General features: G+C 48.6%; 1 protein-coding gene across 1 annotated transcript in view; it reads left to right on the top strand.

Annotated features, from left to right (window-relative positions):
• The window catches only part of LOC120918526 (ABC-type organic anion transporter ABCA8-like), a 79313-nt gene continuing 55959 nt past the window's right edge, over positions 1–23354 (top strand). Inside the window, exons 1-10 of the mRNA XM_040330155.1 lie at positions 1–301; positions 7140–7244; positions 11729–11936; positions 12141–12296; positions 15549–15646; positions 17977–18203; positions 18464–18602; positions 20751–20936; positions 22741–22888; positions 23156–23324. Of these exons, the coding sequence (XP_040186089.1) occupies positions 7140–7244; positions 11729–11936; positions 12141–12296; positions 15549–15646; positions 17977–18203; positions 18464–18602; positions 20751–20936; positions 22741–22888; positions 23156–23324 (1436 nt within the window). The 5' untranslated portion in view covers positions 1–301. The remainder of the gene's footprint in view (positions 302–7139; positions 7245–11728; positions 11937–12140; positions 12297–15548; positions 15647–17976; positions 18204–18463; positions 18603–20750; positions 20937–22740; positions 22889–23155; positions 23325–23354) is intronic.

Raw genomic sequence — 23354 nt, 5'->3', positions numbered from 1 at the left:
GCTTCCTCTGCTCCCCAACCATCAGATGAAGAATGTGGATTGGATGGTGGAAGACGGTTCTGGGCTGGGGGTCCTCACAATATGAGAATTGTCTCTGATGGACGTTCTCGGCTCACACGCAAATGAGAACAGCGATCCCCAGCGAGGATTCTGGGAGCTGGGCCAACATCGCAGACACATCTGCGTCCCCGTCATGTGACCTCCTCAGACAGACGCTGTGCTGGGTGAGGAGAAGACAGAACAGATGGTGGTATAGGAGGATCGGGGGTGGCCGCGTGTCCGATCCGCTCCGACACCCAAGGTAAGTGGATTTCCTGCCCAGGAGATGGAGAGAGTTGATGCTTTGCAGGCGGCGGCTCTTATCAGGCTTCGCCATGACTCTTCCAACCGATAACAGCGGAAGTCATTATTATTCAGGATTTATATAGCGCCAACAGTTTGCACAGCACTTTACAATCTTAAGGGAAGACAATACAAAAATACAAGAGGATCCTACTCATAAGAGCTTACATTGGGGACATAATGTAACATTGTATATGTCATATGTAATGTTTATAGAACATCTTCCTCCGTCTGTATCATGGCTCATCCGGGGGACACATAGAAAAGAATGTTACATTGTATAAATAATATGTAACAGTGTATAGAGGATCTTCCTCTGTCTGTATTATGGGTCATCCAGGGGACACATAGAAAATAATGTTACATTGTATAAATAATATGTAACAGTGTATAGAGGATCTTCCTCTGTCTGTATTATGGGTCATCCGCAGCACTTGCAGCATATTGGAAAGTCTTATTTAGTTTTGGATAAAGTGGGGAAGGATTAGATTTGATTACATCAGAGTCCCCAGAGAGCCCCTCTCACATCAGAGTCCCCAGAGAGCCCTCCCTTACATCAGAGTCCCCAGAGAGCCCCCCTCACATCAGAGTCCCCAGAGAGCTCCCCACTTACATCAGAGTCCCCAGAGAGCCTCAGGCTTGCATCAGGGTCCCCAGAGAGCTCCCCACTTACATCAGGGATCCCAGAGAGCCCTCCCTTACATCAGAGTCCCCAGAGAGCCCCCCTCACATCAGAGTCCCCAGAGAGCCTCCCTTACATCAGAGTCCCCAGAGAGCCTCGGGCTTGCATCAGGGTAACCAGAGAGCTCCCCACTTACATCAGGGTTCCCAGAGAGCCCTCCCTTACATCAGAGTCCCCAGAGAGCCCCCCTCACATCAGAGTCCCCAGAGAGCCTCCCTCACATCAGAGTCCCCAGAGAGCCTCCCCTACATCATAGTCCCCAGAGAGCCCCAGGCTTGCATCAGGGTCCCCAGAGAGCTCCCCACTTACATCAGGGTTCCCAGAGAGCCTCCCCCTTAAATCCGGGTCCCCAGAGAGCACCCCTTACAACAGAGTGCCTCCACCTTACATCACAGTCCCCAGATAGCCCCACTCACATCAGGGTCTCCTGAGAGCCTCCTCTTACATCAGTGTCCCCATAGAGCCCCCCTTTTCATCAGTGTCCCCAGAGAGCCCCCCTTTACATCAGGGTCCCCAGAGAGCCCACCTTTACATCAGGGTCCCCAGAGAGCCCCCCTTTACATCAGGGTCCCCAGAGAGCCCCCCTTTACATCAGGGTCCCCAGAGATCCCACCTTTATATCAGGGTCTCCAGAGAGTCTCCCCCTTACATCAGGGTCCCCAGAGATCCCACCTTTATATCAGGGTCTCCAGAGAGTCTCCCCCTTACATCAGGATCCCAAGAGAGCCACCCCACTTACATCAGGATCCCCAGAGAGCCGCTCCTTACATCAGGGTCCCCAGAGAGAGGGCTGGCAGTGAGAGATGATGTAATCTCTCTGCTGCCCTTGGCTGCACAGTGAGGGCAGAACAGCGGTGATGCAGGGCTGGTGGCGAGACATGATTTTATCTCTCAGCTCTCTCACCCGTCCGGCTCTCCCGAGTTGCCCGCTGCACAGAGTACCGGGCCGGGGCCTTGTGGTTGGGAACCCCTGGGACATCGGACTATGGGCCCCAGATTTGGGGCTTTAGTCCCAAAAGCCACACCCCCTAGCAACGCCACTGTCTGTCACTGAAACCGGCCCACTGAGCCATCGGCCCACCGGGAAACTCCCGGTAGTCCCGATGGCCAGTACATACCTGTTTAAAACTACTTGGGGTGACAACGCTGCTGTGCAAATTTATTGCAGAATGAATAGCGTTGTCACCCTGTTATGGGGGGGGGGGGGGGCTCCTGTATTCTTATTACTGACCGGCTGTATCATGTATGTCATTCTGGTCAGAGTTACACTGTAAAGCGGATCTTCCAGTGTGTGGTGGATGTGCGGTGATTTCTTCTCCCTCTCGGGGGCGCTGGTGGGGTTTCGCAGAGCTCTGCAATCATTGGAAGTTCTCCATTACATTGAATACATTCCTATGTATCTGGGCTGAAAGAAGTAACATCTGTGTGACATCCCCGGGAAGTCACTGGAGAATTTTTCGTTTTTTTTGGAGAAGTGAAATCTCTCGCGGCTTTGCAGTTTTACATAATGTACTCGACTTATTATTGAATAGGAGAGCAGCTCAGCCTCAGAATCATTAAAAACGCAACCAAAAAAGATACAAAGCATCAACAAAAAGATGCGAAAACAAGTATTTTCAAATTGATCATTAAACAGATTGCAAAACAAAACAAAAACCAACAAAGATACAAAAAAAAAGCAAAACGATACAAAAACAAAGATACAAAATATCAACAAAAAGATACAAAAACAAGTATTTTCAAATTGATCATTAACCACTTAAGGACCGAGCCTGTTTTTCAGACTTGGTGTTTACAAGATTAAAATCGCTCGCTCTCAAATCTACGCTGGGTTTCCTCGGCGTAAGCCAGCGTAGGTGGAAGTGGGTGTGAGCCATGCTAATGAGGCCTGACCCCATGCAAATGATGGGCCAAGCGCCATAGAAGTACTTAAAACGAACGGCGCATGCGCCGTCCCATGGACACATCCCAGTGGGAATCACGTCGGAACTACTCCCTAAGATACGACTGATCACTGCCTACGACGTGAACGTAACCTACGCCCAGCCCTATTCACGTACTACGTAAACAACGTAAAATACGACGGCTTGTGTTCCCTGGTCCATACCTTAGCGTGAGTTGCGCCTCCTATATGGGGAATAACTTTACGCCGGATGTACCACTTACGCAAACCGCGTATATTATGCGCCGGGCGCAACTACGTTCGTGAGTCGGCGTATCTCCCTAATTTGCATATGTAGAAAATCAATGGGAGCGGCAAATGCGCCCAGCGTAAATATGCGCCCATGATACGACGGCGTAGGCAAGTTACGTCGGTCGTAGGAAGCCTATTTTTAGGCGTATCTCAGATTGTGAGCACGGCGCACAGATACGACGGCGCATAGTTACACTTACGCGGCGTATCTCGAGATATGTCGCCGTAAGTGATTTGTGAATCTGGGCCATAGAGAATAAAATGGCCGTCATTGCAATAATTTTTGTCACACCGTATTTGCGCAGCGGTCTTACAAGCGTACTTTTTTGGAAAAAAAATAATTTTTTGAATTAAAAAATAAAGTTATCCCAATTTTTTTTTATACTGTGAAAGATAATGTTACGCTGAGTAAAATGATACCCAACATGTCACGCTTCAAAATGTGCGCCGGCTCGTGGAATGGCGTCAAACTTTTACCCTTAAAAATCTCCATAGGCGACGTTGAAAAAATTCTACAGGTTGCAACTTTTGAGTTACAGAGGGCTAGAATTATTGCTCTCGCTCTAACGATCGCGGTGATTGCTCACTTGTGTGGTTTAAACACCGTTTTCATATGCGGGCGCTACTCACGTATGCGTTCACTTCTGCTCGCGAGCTCGTCGGGACGGGGCGCTTTAAAAACAATTTTTTTTGTTTTCTTATTTATTTTTATTCATTTTATTAATTTTTACACAAAAAAAAAATGGGTCACTTTTATTCCTATTGCAAGGAATGTAAACATCCCTTGTAATAGAAAAAAGCATGACAGGTCCTCTTATATATGAGATCTGGGGGTCAAAAAAATGTCAGATCTCATATTTAGACAAAAATGCAAAAAAATAAATAACATTTGTCATTTGAAAAAATGACAACAAGAAAATATGCCTTTATGAAGCATGGGCGGAAGTGAGGTTTTGACGTTGTCTCCGCCCTGCTATGCTATGGGGACGGGTGGGGGGCCATCTTGCCCCTCACTCGTATCTCAGCCGAGCAGGGGAGAGGACCCGATCGCCTCCGCCGCTGCCGACGGCTCCAGTAAGCGGCGGAGGGGCGTGGGAGAACGGCGGGAGGGGGGGGGCACTCCCGCCGCCGAGAACGGTGACCTCGCGGCGAATTCGCCACGGAGACCACTGTTATCTTTTAACCACTTGCTTACTGGGCACATATACCCCCCTCCTGCCCAGGTGAAATTTCAGCTTCCGGCACTGCGTCGCTTTAACTGACAATTGCGCAGTCGTGCGACGTGGCTCCCAAACAAAATTGGCGTCCTTTTTTCCCCACAAGTAGAGCATTCTTTTGGCGGTATTTGATCACCTCTGCGGTTTTAATTTTTTGCGCTATAAACAAAAAAGAACGACAATTTTGAAAAAAAATACAATATTTTTTACTTGTTGCTATAATAAATAGCCCAATAAAAAAAAAAAAAATCAGTTTAGGCCGATACGTATTCTTCTACATATTTTTGGTAAAAAAAAAAATCGCAATAAGCGACTGGTTTGCGCAAAAGTTATAGCGCCTACAAAATAAGGGACAGAATTATTATTTTTTATTATTTTTTTTTTACTAGTAATGGCGGCGATCTGCGATTTTTATTGCGACTGCGACATTATGGCGGACACATCGGACACTTTTGACACATTTTTGGCACCATTCACATTTATACAGCGATCAGTGCTATAAAAATGCACTAATTACTGTATAAATGTGACTGGCATTGAAGGGGTTAACACTAGGGGGTGAGGAAGGGGTTAAATGTATTCCCTATATAGTGTTCTAACTGTGGGGGGAAGGGGGGTGACTGGGGGAGGTGACCGATCTGTGTCTCTATGTACAAGAGACACAGATCGGTCTCCTCTCTCCCTGACAGGACGCTGTCATTGTGAGAGCCGGCAATGAGAAATGATCTCATATGTTTACATATGAGATCATCTCTCATTGGCCGCACAGATCGCGCCTACCAAACGGCCACTCCGATTGGCCGTTTACGGCGATCTGTGATTGGCTGTGTCCAAGGGACACGGCCAGCACAGAAGTTCCCCGCTGCGCGCTCGGGGAACGCGGAAAGGGGCGGCCGTAAAAAGACGGCGCCCCAGAGAAGTAGAACCACCCTGCGGCCGTATATAGTCGTACGGCCGTCGGGAAGTGGTTAAAGGACCGCTCACAGGAAAGATGCATATCTCGGTTGTGGTAGCGGCCGCTGCCGTTACCGAGATATCCATCTTTAAAAAAAATGATATATATATACAGTGAGGGGTCCTTACGTGGTTAAGACCCGGTTCACACGGGGGCGGCACGACTTTGGGGGCGACTCGGCAAAGGCGATCTCAAGACGAATTCAGAGGCGACTTGCAAGTTGACTCCTTTATTGAAGTCAATGCAAGTCGTACAGGAACCTTTTTCTAATGCCCTGTACACACGATCGGTTCGTCTGACGAACCGATCGTGTGTGGGCCCCATCGTTTTTTTTCCCCATCGGTGAAAAAAAATAGTACCTGTATTAAAATGTTCTGATGGTTAAAAAAAACGATCATCTCTGGGAAAATCCATCGGTCAAAAATCCACGCATGCTCAGAATCAAGTCGACGCATGCTCGGAAGCATTGGGGTAGATTCAGAAAGCAATTGCATCTGCGTAACCATAGTTACACAGCGTAATTGCTTAGTTGCGCCGGCGTATCGACTGCTCCTGATTCAGAAAGCTCGATACGCCGACTGCAGCCTAAGATATGACTGGCGTAAGGCTCTTATGCGTCATATCTTAGGTTGCATTCTTACGCAGGCCGCTAGGTGGCGTTCCCGTAGTGGTCAGCGTAGAGTATGCAAATTGCATACTAACGCCGATTCACAACTGTACGCGCACCCTACGTACGCAGTTTACGTTCGTCGGGTTCCGCGTAAGGCTGCCCATGCTATTAGCAGGGGCAGCCAATGCTAAGTATACCCGTCGTTCCCGCGTCACGATGTTTAAAAAATTACGTTGTTTGCGTAAGTGAATCGTGAATGGCGCCATTTACGTTCACGTTGAAGCAAATGACGTCCTTTTACCGCAATGCACGTCGGGAAAGTTTCCCGACGGAGCATGCGCACTACGTTCGGCGCGGGAACGCGCCTAATTTAAATGATCCACGCCCCCTACGAGATCATTTAAATTACGCGCCCGTACGCCGGGCAGTTTTAAGGAGCGCCCGCGCAAATTACGTAGCTACTGCTTCATGAATGAAGCGTAGCGCAGGTAATTTACGGAGGCGCAGCGTTAAAACGGTACGCTGCGCCTCCGTAAGAGGGCACAATTCCTACCTGAATCCAGCCCATTGAACTTCATTTTTCTCTGCAGGTCGTTGTGTTTTACGTCACCGCGTTCTGACACGATCGGATTTTTAACTGATGGTGTGTAGGCAAGACTGATGAAAGTCAGCTTCATCGGATATCTGATGAAAAAATCCCTCAGTCCGTTTTCATCGGATGAACCGATCGTGTGTACGTGGCATAAGTCGGAGCGACTATTAGAACGGTTCCATTGAACAGAGCGGAGCGTGACTTGTCAGGCGGATGAGTCGCCCCTGTGTGAACCGGCTCGAAACAGAATGAAAAATGAAACAAAAACCAACAAAGAGCAAAATGATACAAAAAAAACAAAACGTACAAAATATCAACAAAAAGATACAAAAACAAGCATTTTCCAATTATTCATTAAAACAGATTGCAAAATGAAACAAAACAAAAAACAACAGAGATACAAAAAAAGATACAAAAACAAGTATTTTCAAAACAACAAAAGGCTAAAGAAAAATTAAAAAGATACACAATGATAACAAAAAAAAAACTTGCAAAACAACAACGAGGAGTATTTCCAGAGTAATCAGTGGTGATGTGTGTTTTTCAGATGACCGGAGGGACAGGGAGGGAGGCCGGCCTCGTCCAGCAGACCTTTGCTCTGCTGCGGAAGAATATTCTGGTACAATGGAGGCGTCTGGGAAATGTAGTGCTGGTAAGTAAACCGTGACTGGGGGGCAACCCTGTGGCTGTTGGGGGGGGGGGGGGGGTGAGAACAATGTAAGTGGTTGCTGCTGACCTTTCCTTTTATACAATAAATTTGCAGGGAGCTCTGTTATCTGATGTTCACTTTAGAGGCATTAAAGTGTAACTCCAACCAAAATGTATTTTATTTTCAGTAGAACTGATAAGATTAAGCTTCTGTCAAGAAGGGGGGGGGGGGGGGCTCTCTCTATGTCCATATTGGAGAGTTCCCAGGGCCGATCCTAGGGTCACAGACGCCTGGGTGCAGAAATATTTCTGGCGCCCCCACATGGGCGGGGTCATCTTACTAACTTCTCCCCTTTACAAATGTTTCTATGGCTACGACTCAAACACAGAGATGCTCCTAAGAAGTCTTCATTAGTGTCCACCATCAGAGTCCCCCCCAGCAGGTGTCCCCCATCAGAGTCCTCCCCAGCAGGTGTCCCTCATCAGAGTCCCCCCCAGCAGGTGTCCCTCATCAGAGTCCCCCCCAGCAGGTGTCCCCCATCAGAGCCCCCCCAGCAGGTGTCCCCCATCAGAGTCCCCCCCAGCAGGTGTCCCCCATCAGAGCCCCCCCAGCAGGTGTCCCCCATCAGAGCCTCCCCACAGCAGGTGTCCCCCATCAGAGCCCCCCCAGCAGGTGTCCCCCATCAGAGTCCCCCCCAGCAGGTGTCCCCCATCAGAGCCCCCCCAGCAGGTGTCCCCCATCAGAGCCTCCCCACAGCAGGTGTGCCCCATCAGAGCCCCCCCAGCAGGTGTCCCCCATCAGAGCCCCCCAGCAGGTGTCCCCCATCAGAGCCCCCCCAGCAGGTGTCCCCCCATCAGAGTCCCCCCCAGCAGGTGTCCCCCATCAGAGCCCCCCCAGCAGGTGTCCCCCATCAGAGTCCCCCCCAGCAGGTGTCCCCCATCAGAGTCCCCCCCAGCAGGTGTCCCCCATCAGAGCCTCCCCACAGCAGTTGTCCCCCATCAGAGTCCCTCCCAGCAGGTGTCCCCCATTAGAGACCCCACACAGCTGGTGTCCCCCATCAGAGCCCCCCACGTCAGGTGTCTCCATAGATCAGTACTTGTCCAATAGATCCCTGTAGCTCGGGCGTGCTGGGAGCAGAAGCACATTACAGGGGGGCGGGGCATACATGGCATCTTTGGTTACTTGGAGGGTGGCACTCTGAGAGCATTTCTGGGAGTGCACAGGATGATTGGCAGCAGCTCCGGCCAACCCAGAAGCCTCTCATCACACCGCCTATGGGAGAAGAGCCGACACACAAAGAGGGGGCGGGGCAGACAGGAGATTGCTCCATGCGCACTGGACAGAATTAATTAGTGGAGCCTAGTACCGAAACGTGTTCCAGTACTAGGCTCCGCTGTGGTACCCAGCCCGGATTCCGGGGACAGCGGGAGGTATGCGCTCCTGTCAGTTGCCAGCGGAGAGATTAAGCGGGATGGGGAATCGCAGCACCCGCTACATGCGTTCCACCTCTGGACACAGACAAGGAGGAGAGAGGGGAGCACTTTGGAGCTTCGGCGCCCCCACCTCTGCGGCGCCTGGGTGCAGAGCACCCCGTGCAACCTGCCTAGGATCGGCCCTGAGAGTTCCCCTTACTTCCTCTCAGTGACACTAAGGCCCCGTACACACGACCGAACATGTCCGCTGAAACTGGTCCGCAGACCAGTTTCAGCGGACATGTTCGGTCGTCTGTACGTCCGACCGGACAATTTTCCGGCGGATCGGACAGGTTTCCAGCGGACAAATGTTTCTTAGCATGCTAAGAAACATGTCCGCTGGAAGCCTGTCCGTCGGACATGTTTGGTCGTCTGTACAGACTCACCGGACATGTCCGCTCGGCCGAAAGCCCTCGCATGCGTCAAAGTGATTCGACGCATGCGTGGAAGCATTGACCTTCCAGGGCCGCACACATCGCCGCGGCGACGGCGCGGCCACGTCACCGCGTATCGTGTCCGCGCGGATTTCTGTCTGATGGTGTGTACAACCATCAGACAGAAATCTCCGAGCGGACATGTCCGCTGAAAACGGTCCGGCGGACCGTTTTCAGCGGACAGTCCGTCCGTGTGTACGAGGCCTAAGGCATAAGATGACAGAGTGCAGGTGGGGTGCAGGTGTAGGTGGGGTGCTGCTGGTGTAGGTGTTGGGGCGCAGTGGCAAGAACACAGAGGCCCAGATTCACGTAGATCGACGCAAAATTGTGCAGGCGTAACGTATCTCATTTACGTTACGCCTTCCGCAAATTACACGGGCAAGTGCTGTATTCTCAAAGCACTTGCTCCGTAAGTTGCGGCGGCGTAGCGTAAATCACCCGGCGGAATTCAAATTCGGCGGGTAGGGGGCGTGTATCATTTAAATGAAGCGCGTCCCCGCGCCGAACTAACTGCGCATGCGCCGTCTGTAAAATCTCCCAGTGTGCATTGCTCTAAATGACGTCGCAAGGACGGTCATTGGTTTCGATGTGAACGTAAATGACGTCCAGCCCCATTCACGGACGACTTACGCAACAGACATAACTTTTTAAAATTTCGACGCGGGAACGACGGCCATACTTAACATTGGCTGCGCCTCATATAGCAGGGGCAGCTTTACGCCGGGAAAAGCCTAACGTAAACGTCGTAACTTTACTGCGTTGGCCGCGCGTACGTTCGGGAATTCGCGTATCTAGCTAATTTGCATACTCGATGCGGATTTCGAAAGAAGCGCCACATAGCGGCCAAAAAAAAATGCACTTAAGATCCGACGGCGTAAGAGACTTACTTTTTGTCTTGTGTGATTGAGGTAGCAGAGGGGCGGAGTGCTGGGATGTTATAGATGGGAGGGATCTGTGATAGGGGGGAGATCTGTGATGGGGGCTATGTGAGGAGAGAAGTTTGTGTTGGGTGGGCTTTGTGATGGGGGGAGTCTGTGATGGGGGGAACTGCTATGGGGGGGAGACCTGATATGAGGGCTTTTTGATGGGGGGAATCTGTGATGGAGAGGAGTCTGTGATGGGGGATCTGTGATGGGGGATCTGTTATGGGGGTCTATGATGGGGGGGTCTGTTATTCTGGGCTTTGTGATATAGAGGAGTTTGTGTTGGGGGGCCTTATGTTGGGAAGGATCTGTTATGGGGGCTTTTTGATGGAGAGGAGTTTGTGTTGGGGGACTTTATGTTGGGGATGATCTGTTATGGGTGCTTTTTGATGGAGAGGAGTTTGTGGTGGGGGGGTCTGTTATTGGGGGCTTTGTGATGAAAATAAGTTTGTGTTGGGGGGCATTTTCTGATGGGGGTCAGTTATTGGGGGGCTTTATGTTGGGGAGGATCCGTTATGGGGGCTTTTTGATGGAGAGGAGTTTGTGGTGGGGGGTCTGTTATTGGGGGTTTTGTAAAATAGAGGAGTTTGTGTTTGGGGGGCTTTAAGTTGGGGAGGATCCGTTATGGGGGTTTTTTGATGGAGAGGAGTTTGTGGTGGGGGGGTCTGTTATTGGGGGCTTTGTGATGAAAATAAGTTTGTGTTGGGGGGCATTTTCTGATGGGGGTCAGTTATTGGGGGGCTTTATGTTGGGGAGGATCCGTTATGGGGGCTTTTTGATGGAGAGGAGTTTGTGGTGGGGGGTCTGTTATTGGGGGTTTTGTAAAATAGAGGAGTTTGTGTTTGGGGGGCTTTAAGTTGGGGAGGATCCGTTATGGGGGCTTTTTGATGGAGAGGAGTTTGTGGTGGGGGTCTGCTATTTGGGGCTTTGTGATTTAATGGAGTTTGTGTTGGGGGTCTTTGTGATTGGGGTTCAGTTAGTGGGGGCATTAAAATGGAAAGAAGTTTGTGTTGGTGGGCTTTATGTTGGGGAGGATCTGTTATGGGGGCTTTTTGATGGAGAGGAGTTTGTGGTGTGAGGTCTGTTATTGGGGGCTTTGTGATATAGAGGTGTTTGTGTTGGGGGGCTTTGTGATGGGGGGGTCAGTTATTGGGGGCTTTGTGATGGGGGGGGTCAGTTATTGGGGGCTTTGTGATATAGAGGTGTTTGTGTTGGGGGGCTTTGTGATGGGGGGTCAGTTATTGGGGGCTTTGTGATGGGGGGTCAGTTATTGGGGGCTTTGTGTTGGAAAGCAGTTTGTGTTGGGGGGAGCTTTGTGATGGGGGGCCTAATATGGGGGGAATCTTTGATGGGGTTAGGGTTTTTTTGCACTTCAAATAAGATGTGTGCATAGGTTCACATTTTTTTTAAACTATAGTCCGGCCCCCCAACAGTCTGAGGGACCGTGAACTGGCCCCCTGTTTAAAAAGTTTGAGGACCCCTGATCTAGAGAGACCATCCTATGTCCTCCAGCCGAGTGTGGATTCCTCTGGTTAGGAGCCCCTTTATCTTACCCATAACTTCCTGTAGTGGAGAGGTCAGGAGATCCCTGTCTGTGATGTCGAAGTATTTATCATAATTGGTGATGGTGGTTGGTGACCCCATGTTTTGGTTTACAGGAGTGGCTCCAGCATTTGGCGCTGATCTTCATGCTCTTCATAGTGCTGAATATTAACGGTGGTCCAGGCCTGAGGGCGTACACACCGGCTACGGTCCTGGGGCGTCTGGATGAATTCAGCAACAAAAGTTTTCCAGTTGGCTACATCTCTTCAACCCCGGCCATCCAGGACATCATGCAGAGGGTCAACAGAAGCCCCATCATCCCAGGTAAGATCAGCCGAGCATGGGGCTCCTCTCCACTGAATGAGGAGTGTATGGGGGTCACCAGAGGGCCTGACTGCTTTATAAAATGTTTTAGTTCCCGTTCAAGTGTTATCTGTGTGTACGAAGCTGGGGCACCCCGAGAATGACCCCCCCCCCCCCCGCTAATAAATGAATGGAAGTTACAAAAGTCTCCATTCCTCCTTCCAGAAATATCGGTGAAGGAATTCGAAAATATATATGACCTCCTGGACGCAGTTAATTGGAAAATCACCGCCGGCGTGGAATTTGAGAACGAGTTCACGTATTTTATCCGATATCCTCTCAACAACGTCCCGAGCCCCAATCACTACTTGGCTGAAAGAGGTAAGAGAACATCTCGCCAATTCCTCAGCCGCGGAGGTCCTAAACAATTTCACTTCCTTTAAAAACATCGACATGCTGCAACTTTCACACCGTCTGCCACTTCCTTCCTTTTTACATTTACATGAAAGTCTACTTCAGCCTTTCTCAACCATTTTACCCCAGAGGAACCCGTAAAAAAAAATCAGAGCTCTGTGAACCTCCTGCTAATCCAATTCATCGGGGATCAGTGAAAAAAATGCCCCTTATATTAGTGGCCAGTTGTAAGAATGCAACCCTTACATTTAGTCATTGGGAAGAATGTCCCTTACATTGGTGATCAGTGGGAAGAATGTCCCTTACATTGGTGATCAGTGAGAAGAATGTCCCTTACATTTAGTCATTGGGAAGAATGTCCCTTACATTGGTGATCAGTGGGAAGAATGTCCCTTACATTGGTGATCAGTGGGAAGAATGTCCCTTACATTGGTGATCAGTGGGAAGAATGCTCCTTACATTGGTGATCAGTGGGAAGAATGTTCCTTACATTGGTGATCAGTGGGAAGAATGTCCCTTACATTGGTGATCAGTGGGAAGAATGCTCCTTACATTGGTGATCAGTGGGAAGAATGTTCCTTACATTGGTGATCAGTGGGAAGAATGTCCCTTACATTGGTGATCAGTGGGAAGAATGCTCCTTACATTGGTGATCAGTGGGAAGAATGTTCCTTACATTGGTGATCAGTGAGAAGAATGTCCCTTACATTGGTGATCAGTGAGAAGAATGTCCCTTACATTGGTGATCAGTGAGAAGAATGTTCCTTACATTGGTGATCAGTGAGAAGAATGTCCCTTACATTGGTGATCAGTGGGAAGAATGTCCCTTACATTGGTGATCAGTGGGAAGAATGTTCCTTACATTGGTGATCAGTGGGAAGAATGTTCCTTACATTGGTGATCAGTGGGAAGAATGTCCCTTACATTGGTGATCAGTGAGAAGAATGTCCCTTACATTGGTGATCAGTGAGAAGAATGTCCCTTACATTGGTGATCAGTGGGAAGAATGTCCCTTACATTGGTGATCAGTGAGAAGAATGTCCCTTACATTGGTGATCAGTGGGAAGAATGTCCCTTACATTGGTGATCAGTGAGAAGAATGTCCCTTACATTGGCGGTCAGTGAGAAGAATGTTCCTTACATTGGTGATCAGTGAGAAGAATGTTCCTTACATTGGTGATCAGTGGGAAGAATGTCCCTTACATTGGTGATCAGTGGGAAGAATGTCCCTTACATTGGTGATCAGTGAGAAGAATGTCCCTTACATTGGTGATCAGTGAGAAGAATGTTCCTTACATTGGCGGTCAGTGAGAAGAATGTTCCTTACATTGGTGATCAGTGAGAAGAATGTTCCTTACATTGGCGGTCAGTGAGAAGAATGTTCCTTACATTGGTGATCAGTGGGAAGAATGTTCCTTACATTGGTGATCAGTGGGAAGAATGTTCCTTACATTGGCGGTCAGTGAGAAGAATGTTCCTTACATTGGTGATCAGTGAGAAGAATGTTCCTTACATTGGTGATCAGTGAGAAGAATGTCCCTTACATTGGTGATCAGTGGGAAGAATGTCCCTTACATTGGTGATCAGTGAGAAGAATGTCCCTTACATTGGCGGTCAGTGAGAAGAACGTTCCTTACATTGGTGGTCAGTGAGAAGAACGTTCCTTACATTGGTGGTCAGTAAGAACAATGCTACTGTCACATACCTTGTGGCTGAGCCTGATGTGCAGAGGGAGCCTCTCGCACAGCCCTGGCTTGGGGACTACTGATGTTGCAACAGCGGTCTTGAGAACGTGGTGAGGTATGAGTGCCTGTGTAGTCTGGTGGTATTATTGATGTGTAGCAGGAACATCATCGGAGCTACATAGCTGCAACAGCAGAACCTGGACTGGTAGACCGCAGGCAGCAATGGGCAGCGGCTGACAACAGGTGCAGGAAGACTGGTGACCCACAGTAGAAGACGCTCCAGCCAGAGCTAGGCAGGTGCAGGCAGGGCAGGATAAACAACTGGATGCGAGGTCAGACTAGCCAGGTCGGCAACAGACAGTCAAATGCCGGCATAGACGGCAGGCAAGGAACCGTCAGGATACAGGCAGAGATTGGCAACACGAGATCACGCAGATACGCAGAAGGCAGAGCAAAGTCCGGAGACAGGCCAAGGTCAGCACATGTAGCGTTCAAGCGAAGTCAGGAGCATGCCGGGTAAACACAGAAGTCAGCAGAATCCGATACAAGAACACGGGTACCGCTGCACATCAGACACCAATGGACTAGTGCAGCTGCTGCACTTATATAGGCCATGTAACGAAAGGTCCCACACTCCGCTTGAGTGCTTTCGTCATATACCGCTTCCTCCCAGTCTGAATATAGATATCAGAGAACCATAAACAAGACGATACTCGTTTGGTTGCTCACCATGAACTGTTTATTAGAACAAGAATAGTGTTATATACAGATGAAGAGGAGGTTCCCCCCCCCTCCTGCTCATATTACTCTAACAATACACCTGTAACCAGAAACCTAATTAACATGAGCTAATTAACTAATCCCTTAAAGCAGCCGATGTGACTCCGTGCCCTCCTGGGCATTGTTGTGATGAATCAGGATTCTACTACAGGTCAGACTTGATGTCACTGAGCTTCACACAGTAGATGATACATTATCATAAGTATAAACACAGGACACCTTCACACAATAGCAGAAGCTCCAGCAGGAGTCGGCCCGTCTCCTACATTGTACAGAGGCCAATGTGATCGGCTCTCTCAACTAACATGTTGAGTTCAGAATCAAACAAACCGAGAATAGTCTTTACATGTATCCCGGGAGATATTGTGGAGAAATATTACTGTCCCATTTTAAGTAATCCAAGACATATTTTCTCAGTCACCATGTGCCCCTAATGGACATAAGAGGTGCATGGGGAGCTAAAACAAGGGTTTCCCATCCTTTCCAAGGGGTTCTGGATTCCACAGGCCCTCCCGTTACAGGCCACTTGGTGGCAGTGTCAATGGCTAATCCATGCATGTGCATAGGTGTGTGGGTTCGCCTGAGCACAGTAAGACGGGCACCAGCATCCCACGTTGCATGCACCTCAGAGCTTCAGCTGTGCTATGGCCAAGCACAGTCCAGATACCTACCGTTCTCTATCACAGGGTTGCATAAAAGAAACTCTACTGTCTATAATTCTTTTTGTCTTTGCTCTTCCTGTGTGTTCCTCCAGGTTACTGCGAAACTTCAGAAAAATTCTGCCGCCCCCTGGAGTACTGGAAAGTGGGGTTCATCTCTCTACAAGCCAGCCTTGACTCCGCCATTGTTGAGGTGAGCCCAAAGCCATTTCTGTCCCATCACTCCTCGTTATATAGGTAGTTGTCTGATCAGTGGGGCCAGAAAGACCCTGAGGGGTAAACCGAATAAAGAATGGACCCGGTTTCCTAAAAGCCCCTAACAGCCACACTTACGTTTCTAAGTGGGAAGAAGACCAAGGAAGGTACCAAAGACAAGGAAGACGATCACAAATCTGGACCAAGATAGCCTCCTGTGAAGCTAGAGGCATCGTTCAGATGTCCTTCTTTTCAAGCCGGCGATTCTGCGCACAATAAAAATGATCATAGGGGCAGTTCCGCCGCTTGATTGTTCTTATAGGCAACGGGAGGGGACGTCCCCCCTCCCGCCGACATCCGGTGCTTCTCCGGGGTCTCTCGTGTCATCGGGGACCCGGAGAAAGAATTGGCTGCCGCCGGATGACGACCATAGAGATTTACGGTGACCAGTCATCTCTATGGCCGTCAGAGGCCCGGGCGCGACGTGATGTCACGCCCGGGGGCCCTGCATGTAAACAAAGCCGAGATCGCGGCTAGCAGCATGAGATTGGTGAATTTTTATTATTTTTTTCCGATCTCATGCTTTACAGCCTGGAGGAGAGATGTGTGGGGTCTTATCGCATCTCTCCATAAAGAGGACCTGTCATGATAGATTCCTATTACAAGGGATGTTTACATTCCTTGTAATAGGAATAAAAGTGATAATAAAAAATTTAATGTAAAAAAAAAGTGTAAAAAAAAGGAAAATAAAAAAAAACAATTAAAATAGTTTTTTTTTTTAAACGCCCCTGTCCCCAGTAGCTCGCGTTGAAAAGCGAACACACACGTAAGTACCGCCCACATATGTAAACGCAGTTCAAACCACTCATGTGAGGTATCAACAATTCTCGCACTAGACCTCCTCTGAGGCCTGGATTCAGAAAGGACTTACAACGGCGTATCTCCAGATACACCATCGTAAGTCCAAATGAGCGCCGTCGTATCTATGCGCTGATTCATAAAGGCAGTTACGCCTGAATTTGGCCAAGATGTCACGACGTAAGTCTCCTACGCCGTCGTATCTTGGGTGCATATTTACGCTGGCCGCGTCGAATATGCAAATGACCTAGATACGCCGATTCAGAAACGTACTTGCGCCCGTCAGATTTAGCTACGTCGTTTACGTAAGGCGTCGGTCCGGCGTAAGTTTACCCCTCATAAAGCAGGGGTAAGTCATGTTAAGGTATGGATGTCGGAAACGTCGGAACAGCGTCGTATTTTACGTCGTTTGCGTAAGTCGTACGTGAATGGGGCTGGGCGTATGTTACGTATGTTACGTTCACGTCGACAAAGCATTGAGCCGACGTATCTTAGGGAGTATTTGCGAAGTGACTCTGAGCATGCGCACGCATGCGCCGTTCGATCGGCCACTCATTTACATGGGGTCACGGCTCAATGCTTTGTCGTTGTGAACGTAACATACGCCCAGCCCCATTCACGTACGACTTACGCAAACGACGTAAAATACGACGCTGTTCCGACGTTTCAGACGTCCATACCTTAACATGACTTACCCGTGCTTTATGAGGGGTAAACTTACGCCGGACCGACGCCTTACGTAAACAGCGTAGCTAAATCCGACAGGCGCAAGTACGTTTCTGAATCTGCATATCTAGGTCATTTGCATATTTGACGCGTAAATCTACGGAAGCGCCCCTAGCGGCGCGTAAATATGCACCCAAAATACGACGGCGTAGGAGACTTACGTCGGTCGTATCTTGGCCAAATTCAGGCGTAACTGCCTTTATGAATCAGCGCATAGATACGACGGCGCTCATTTGGACTTACGACGGCTGATTTGGAGATACGCCGTCGTAAGTCCTTTCTGAATCCGGGCCATGACCTGTAAAAAAAATTGAAAGTGTCGCCTATGGAGATTTTTAAGTACTGAAGTTTGGCGCCATTCCACGAGTGTGCGCAATTTTAAAGGGTGACATGTTGGGTATCTATTTGCTTGGCGTAACATCATCTTTCACGTTATACAAAAAAATTGGGCTAACTTTACTGTTTTGTTATTTTTAAATTCATGAAACCGTTTTTTTTCCCCCCAAAAAAAGGCATTTGAAAAATTATTGCGCAAATACCGTGCGAGATAAAAAGTTGAAATGACCGCCATTTTATTCCCTAGGGTGTCTGTTAAAAAAAAACATATATAGTGTTTGGGGGTTCTGAGTAATTTTCTAGCAAAAAAATGATTATTTTTACATGTAGGAGAGAAGTGCCAGAATAGGCGCGGTACGGAGGCGGTTAAAAAATTCTGAAATAATTAGCACAAGCAATATTTTGCAGAGGACCACCAAGCAGTCGCTGTGGGATGGTTTGGCGGCCACAGAGGTGGTGAAGATGAAATCTGTGGATTCCACAGAAAGGACGCCTCTGTACATGGGCGCCATCATCTATGACCTGAGCATGTGCTTCGTCTCGCTGTCCTATCTCATGACGTTGCAGATTACCCGGGAGAGGAGGAAAACCAGAGAGCTGATGAGGATGATGGGACTGAAGGATCTGGCGTTTTGGTGAGTGGCGTTGGTCAACCCAAATAAATATATTCTTGGTAGGGATCCTTTATGGAAGAATAAATAGCTCAGGTAGGGTGCCAGTGGTGTGGGAGGTGGGGCATTGACACAGTGGTGGCGTTACTGACTTTGAACAGTTCAGGAAGATCGGGGGTCACAAGCATGCCTGCCTTTCTGTTGGCAGATAAAATGGCCCCCATTGGTTGGAGATTTCCACTCTTAGAAGATCTCCAGTATGGTGTCATCATCTTGTATTTCAGGTTGTCTTGGGGGTTGCTGTACACCGTCAGCGCCATCATCATCGCCACCCTCATGGCTCTGGTCGCCACCACTTATGTGTTTGTGGAAAGTTCCTTTGGCGTTATTTTTCTGCTCTTCACCCTCTACGGCGTTGCAACGGTAAGTCTGGATGATGTGTTTGCGTAAATGAGGGCCACATTTGTAGGTTGCTAGTAGTATTGAGGTAAATATAGATGTTGGCTCTTCTGTAACCAGTGGGGCGAAGTTTGATTGCTTTTGGCTGTTCTGGGTTCTGCTGGTTGCAGGCTTGGCTGCTTCCCCCCTGATTTTTGGTGGGTTCCAGAATCGAGTGGTTTAACGACACCCCGAGTATGAAAGGGGTTAAAGTTGTTTAGGACATTCCATTCCCGAACACAAAGGCAGCTACCGAACACTCCAACCAGCCAAACAAGAAACCCATACAAATAATTCTCCCCCCAAGTACGAGACAAGGCTCCATATTGAGGGTCAAACAGGAATCAGATTTTATTGAAAGGAAAACAAGTCTAATATACAGTAAAAGAGGAGGTGCATACTCCTGCTCATATTACTCTGAAAATACACCTGTGACCAGAAACCTAATTAACATGAGCTAATTAACTAATCCCTTTAAGCAGACTGGTCATTGTTATGATAAATCAGGATTACTCACTACAGGTCACCGAGCTTCACACATAAGATGATACATTATCATAAGTTTAAACACAGGACATCTTCTCACAATAGCAGGAGCTCAGGTAGCAGTTGGCCCGTCTCCTACATTGTACAGAGGCCAATGTGATCAGCTCTTTCAATTAACATGTTGAGTTCAGAATCAAACAAACCAAGAATAGTATTTACATGTATCCTGGGAGATATTGTGGATAAATAATACTGTCCTATTTTAAGTAATCCAAGACATATTTTCTCAGTCACCCTGTGCCAGGATAACACATGGTGACTTCGACATAAGAGGTGCATGGGGAGCTGAAACAAGGGTATCCCATACTTTCCAAGGGATTCTGGATTCCACAGGCCCTCCCGTCACGAGTAAGTTGGAAGAGGCAGGTCCTTACTTTGCATATTGAACAGCCTCAGCCAATCCTGAGATAGAAAGAATGACCAGTAGGTGGGTGAGGTGTGTATAAATAGAATGGGCCATAGAACAGCAGGATCCTTGTCTGAGAAGATCCAGCCTGAGGGTTGTGGCCCTTTGGGTCACTTAGTAAAAGTTTGAAGGAAGCTACTGTGGTTCCAGCTCAACTAGAGCTTAGGGATCTGTGTCTGATGAGGAGTAGTTTGGAAGAAGTGTCTACAGAGGATCTGGTTCTGGAGGCTCATAGTACAGAAGCTGGCTGGTACTGCAGGAAAGCATTCAAGGGCACAGCGAGTACAGGCCTGAGCGAGATCCTAGAGACTGCCCTTGTTAACTCTTGGAGAGACTGTTTTAGGCTCAGGATTTGCTCCTTCATTTGAGTCCACTGAGGGGTTTCACCCTGGGGAGTCCATTATAGTCAGAGAGTGTCCTCCATTATACTTTTCATCAAATTTAGGTAGGGTAGTGTTGGAAGATTGAGCCTTGGGATACTCCAAATGCAGTATGCCCAGGCTCACCCTGCACCCTACCCTAGTTTAGCTACAAAATTTGTAGTTGTCCCCCCCCCCATTAATTTGTTCAGATCTTCTTGCAAGGTTTCCACATCCTGTGTCGAAGTTATTGCCCTGCTTAGCTTAGTATCGTTCGCAAGTACAGAGATTGAGCTGCTTATCCCATCTTTTTTTTTTTAACAGAGATATCCCATCTTTAATATCTTTTCAGAAGTCATTTTCAAAATTCATGCTGAGAAGGTCATGGAACTTCCTATTATGGGGGTGACATAACACTGTCTCAGTCTCCCTGCATTGTCACAAGGGATTCCAGTGGAGACTACAAGCGGACATGTCAATACACATTACACAGGCATAGTCAAGTTTTGTCACCATCAGGAAACCCTCTGAAATGCCACGCCGCCATCCCTGCAGTGCATGTAGACAGGAAGTGGCTGGAGATCTCCAGGGCTGGGATGGAACAAAGGATACGAAAAAATATTTTAGAAATGACAGTTGCTTATGATACACAGTGCACCAAGATAATTCCATGTCACCTAGCCTACATCGCTAGGGTTTCACAAGGGATCCTTACCATATGAGGGGCATTATAGACCAGTGGTTTATGGAGGTAGTTTTCTTCTCCAGCTCCTTTTTTATGAACTGAATCCAACCTCACTGTTTAATCTTTTACCCACCCAGGTCTGTTTTAACTGCATGCTGAGCGCCCTCTTCAGGAAGCACCGCCTGACAGCGATTCTGGGGTTTTTCATCACTCTCTTCCTAGCCGCGCTGGGCCTCCTCCCACTGATGAACGCCATACCCAAATCTCTGGAAGCTTTTCTCAGCATTTTCCACCCCTTCTCCCTCGCCGTCGGGCTGGTGGAGGTAATCATTTATTATTGGGAAATGTTTTTCGAGATTACACAGGGCTGAGGAATATTGCCCCACCCCCTAGGGCACTGTGTCAATCGCCAAGCACCAGAGCAGTCATATGACAGGAAGGGGAATGTGATGGAGATGTAGGTGGAACAGACACACGGGGAGAGTAGGAGCACCCACAAAGCTTTTTATTTAATGGTAGAGGGGGTTAACACACAGCCAGGTAGCAGTTATCACAGCCAGGCAAAACAAGAGTCTGTAACACAATATAAATGCACAGCGGGGTAGCAGACTCTGTGCTGGTAAAGGGTAATCCAGGCCAGGCTGTCCAAACAAGAGAAATAGCAGAGTTCTGGTAGATAGGGGTAGTCCGTACACAGTCTTGGACACACAAGAACAGAGTTTGCTCTACTCACAGTGCTGGCGATAACAGGGTTAATCCACTCCCAGGATGGCACACAGCCAGGGATAATCCACACACAGGATGGCACACAGCCAGGGATAATCCACACACAGGATGGCACACAGCCAGGGACAATCCACTCACAGGATGGCACACAGCCAGGGACAATCCACTCACAGGATGGCACACAGCCAGGGACAATCCACTCACAGGATGGCACACAGCCAGGCATAATCCACTCACAGGATGGCACACAGCCAGGGGTAATCCACTCACAGGATGGCACATAGCCCGGGATAATCCACTCACAGAATGGCACACAGCCAGGGATAATCCACTCACAGGATGGCACACAGCCAGGGACAATCCACTCACAGGGTGGCACACAACCAGGGATAATCCACTCACAGGATGGCACACAGCCAGGGATTATCCACTCACAGGATGGCACACAGCCAGGGATAATCCACTCACAGGATGGCACACAGCCAGGGATAATCCACTCACAGAATGGCACACAGCCAGGGATAATCCACTCACAGTATGGCACACAGCCAGGGATAATCCACTCACAGGGTGGCACACAACCAGGGATAATCCACTCACAGGATGGCACACAGCCAGGGATTATCCACTCACAGGATGGCACACAGCCAGGGATAATCCACTCACAGGATGGCACACAGCCAGGGATAATCCACTCACAGGATGGAGGCCGCAGGACTGGCAGACTTGGTCACTCAGATGAAAAAGGACAAAGGGGGTTGGTCTGTAGTCGCTGGCCATAGCCTAGGACCGCTCAGACTGGCAATGTAGAAGGCAGGAACCGGAATGGTAAACCACACAACTGCCTCTATCCCAGCACATGTTACAACAGATATTCCACTACAAGACACTTCCCCCCCCCCACCCTTGGATTGGTTAAACTGTCCAATGACAATAGACACACAGGTCAGGTGTGTTCAAACTTCTCATCAGTAAACAGTCTTATCAGCAGGGGGCTTCTGGAGGAGTCCTCTTCCCTTCACAAGGCAGACAGACACAAACAATGGAATACAACCACACCCCAAACGATCACAGCAACGAGTACATAACACAGGAGGGGACAGCTCTCTGGGGTGTAAGGGACAAGGAGGTGCAGAGACCGTGACAGGGAGTAAGTGGCATGGTCATCTATACCTGAAAGTACTGATTTTCTTCATTTGGCAGCTGAAGGGAGCAAAGGAAGAGTGAAGGAGCGGTTCTTCAGGGGCGGGCATTTATGTGAACTTGTTCTCCTGCACTGCACAGACAAAAGCATCAGCTTGGTTTAAATACACTTCAGAAAACACCTGTGATGTATGGGATGGACTCTTGTATTGTTGGTGTGAAATGTGTCCATTAATGATGACCGCTCTGTGTTTTTAGAGCATCCACATGGAAAATGACCTTCAAGGGACCTTCTTTTCAGACATTGGCGGTGACTCCTCCCACATACTCTCCAGCGCCATCTACCTGACTCTGGACTCAGTGCTTTATATCATCCTCACTCTCTATTTCGACAAGATTATTCCAGGTGATATTTTTCATCATTTAACGGTGGGTCAAGGTGTTCCATTAGCAAAATGTTTCAGATGGGGCGCATGGGTGGGAATGCCAGTCGTGTCCAAGCCTCAAACATAAGAATGAAAGCTATTGCATTGACTTGTCTTGGTCACTGTGATGTCACTCTTATGATGTCATTATATGCACGCTGGTCTAAAAGCCTCAACAAAAGTAACTCTACAGCTGTCTTTATTTTATCCTCATGGCCTTAACCAGACTTGACTTCTTCTCATGGCAGATAAAAACGGAGTGAGACACGACCCATTGTTCTGCCTGAGACCTTCATTCTGGTCAAAGAAGAAGAAGATGACCCCCGTACCGCTAGGAGAAGGAGAGCGATTAGAGGAGGACTCTGGGGACTATGTAGAAAAAGTTCCTATTGAGTTATTAGGAAAAGAAGCGATCAGGTACTGATGTTCGAGGTGAAGTCTTCACTT

Source organism: Rana temporaria, chromosome 12 (assembly GCF_905171775.1).
Source record: "Rana temporaria chromosome 12, aRanTem1.1, whole genome shotgun sequence".
In the NCBI taxonomy this organism is placed as follows: domain Eukaryota; kingdom Metazoa; phylum Chordata; class Amphibia; order Anura; family Ranidae; genus Rana; species Rana temporaria.
Note: the sequence above shows the minus strand (reverse complement) of the source record. Positions and strands in the feature narration are given on the sequence as shown.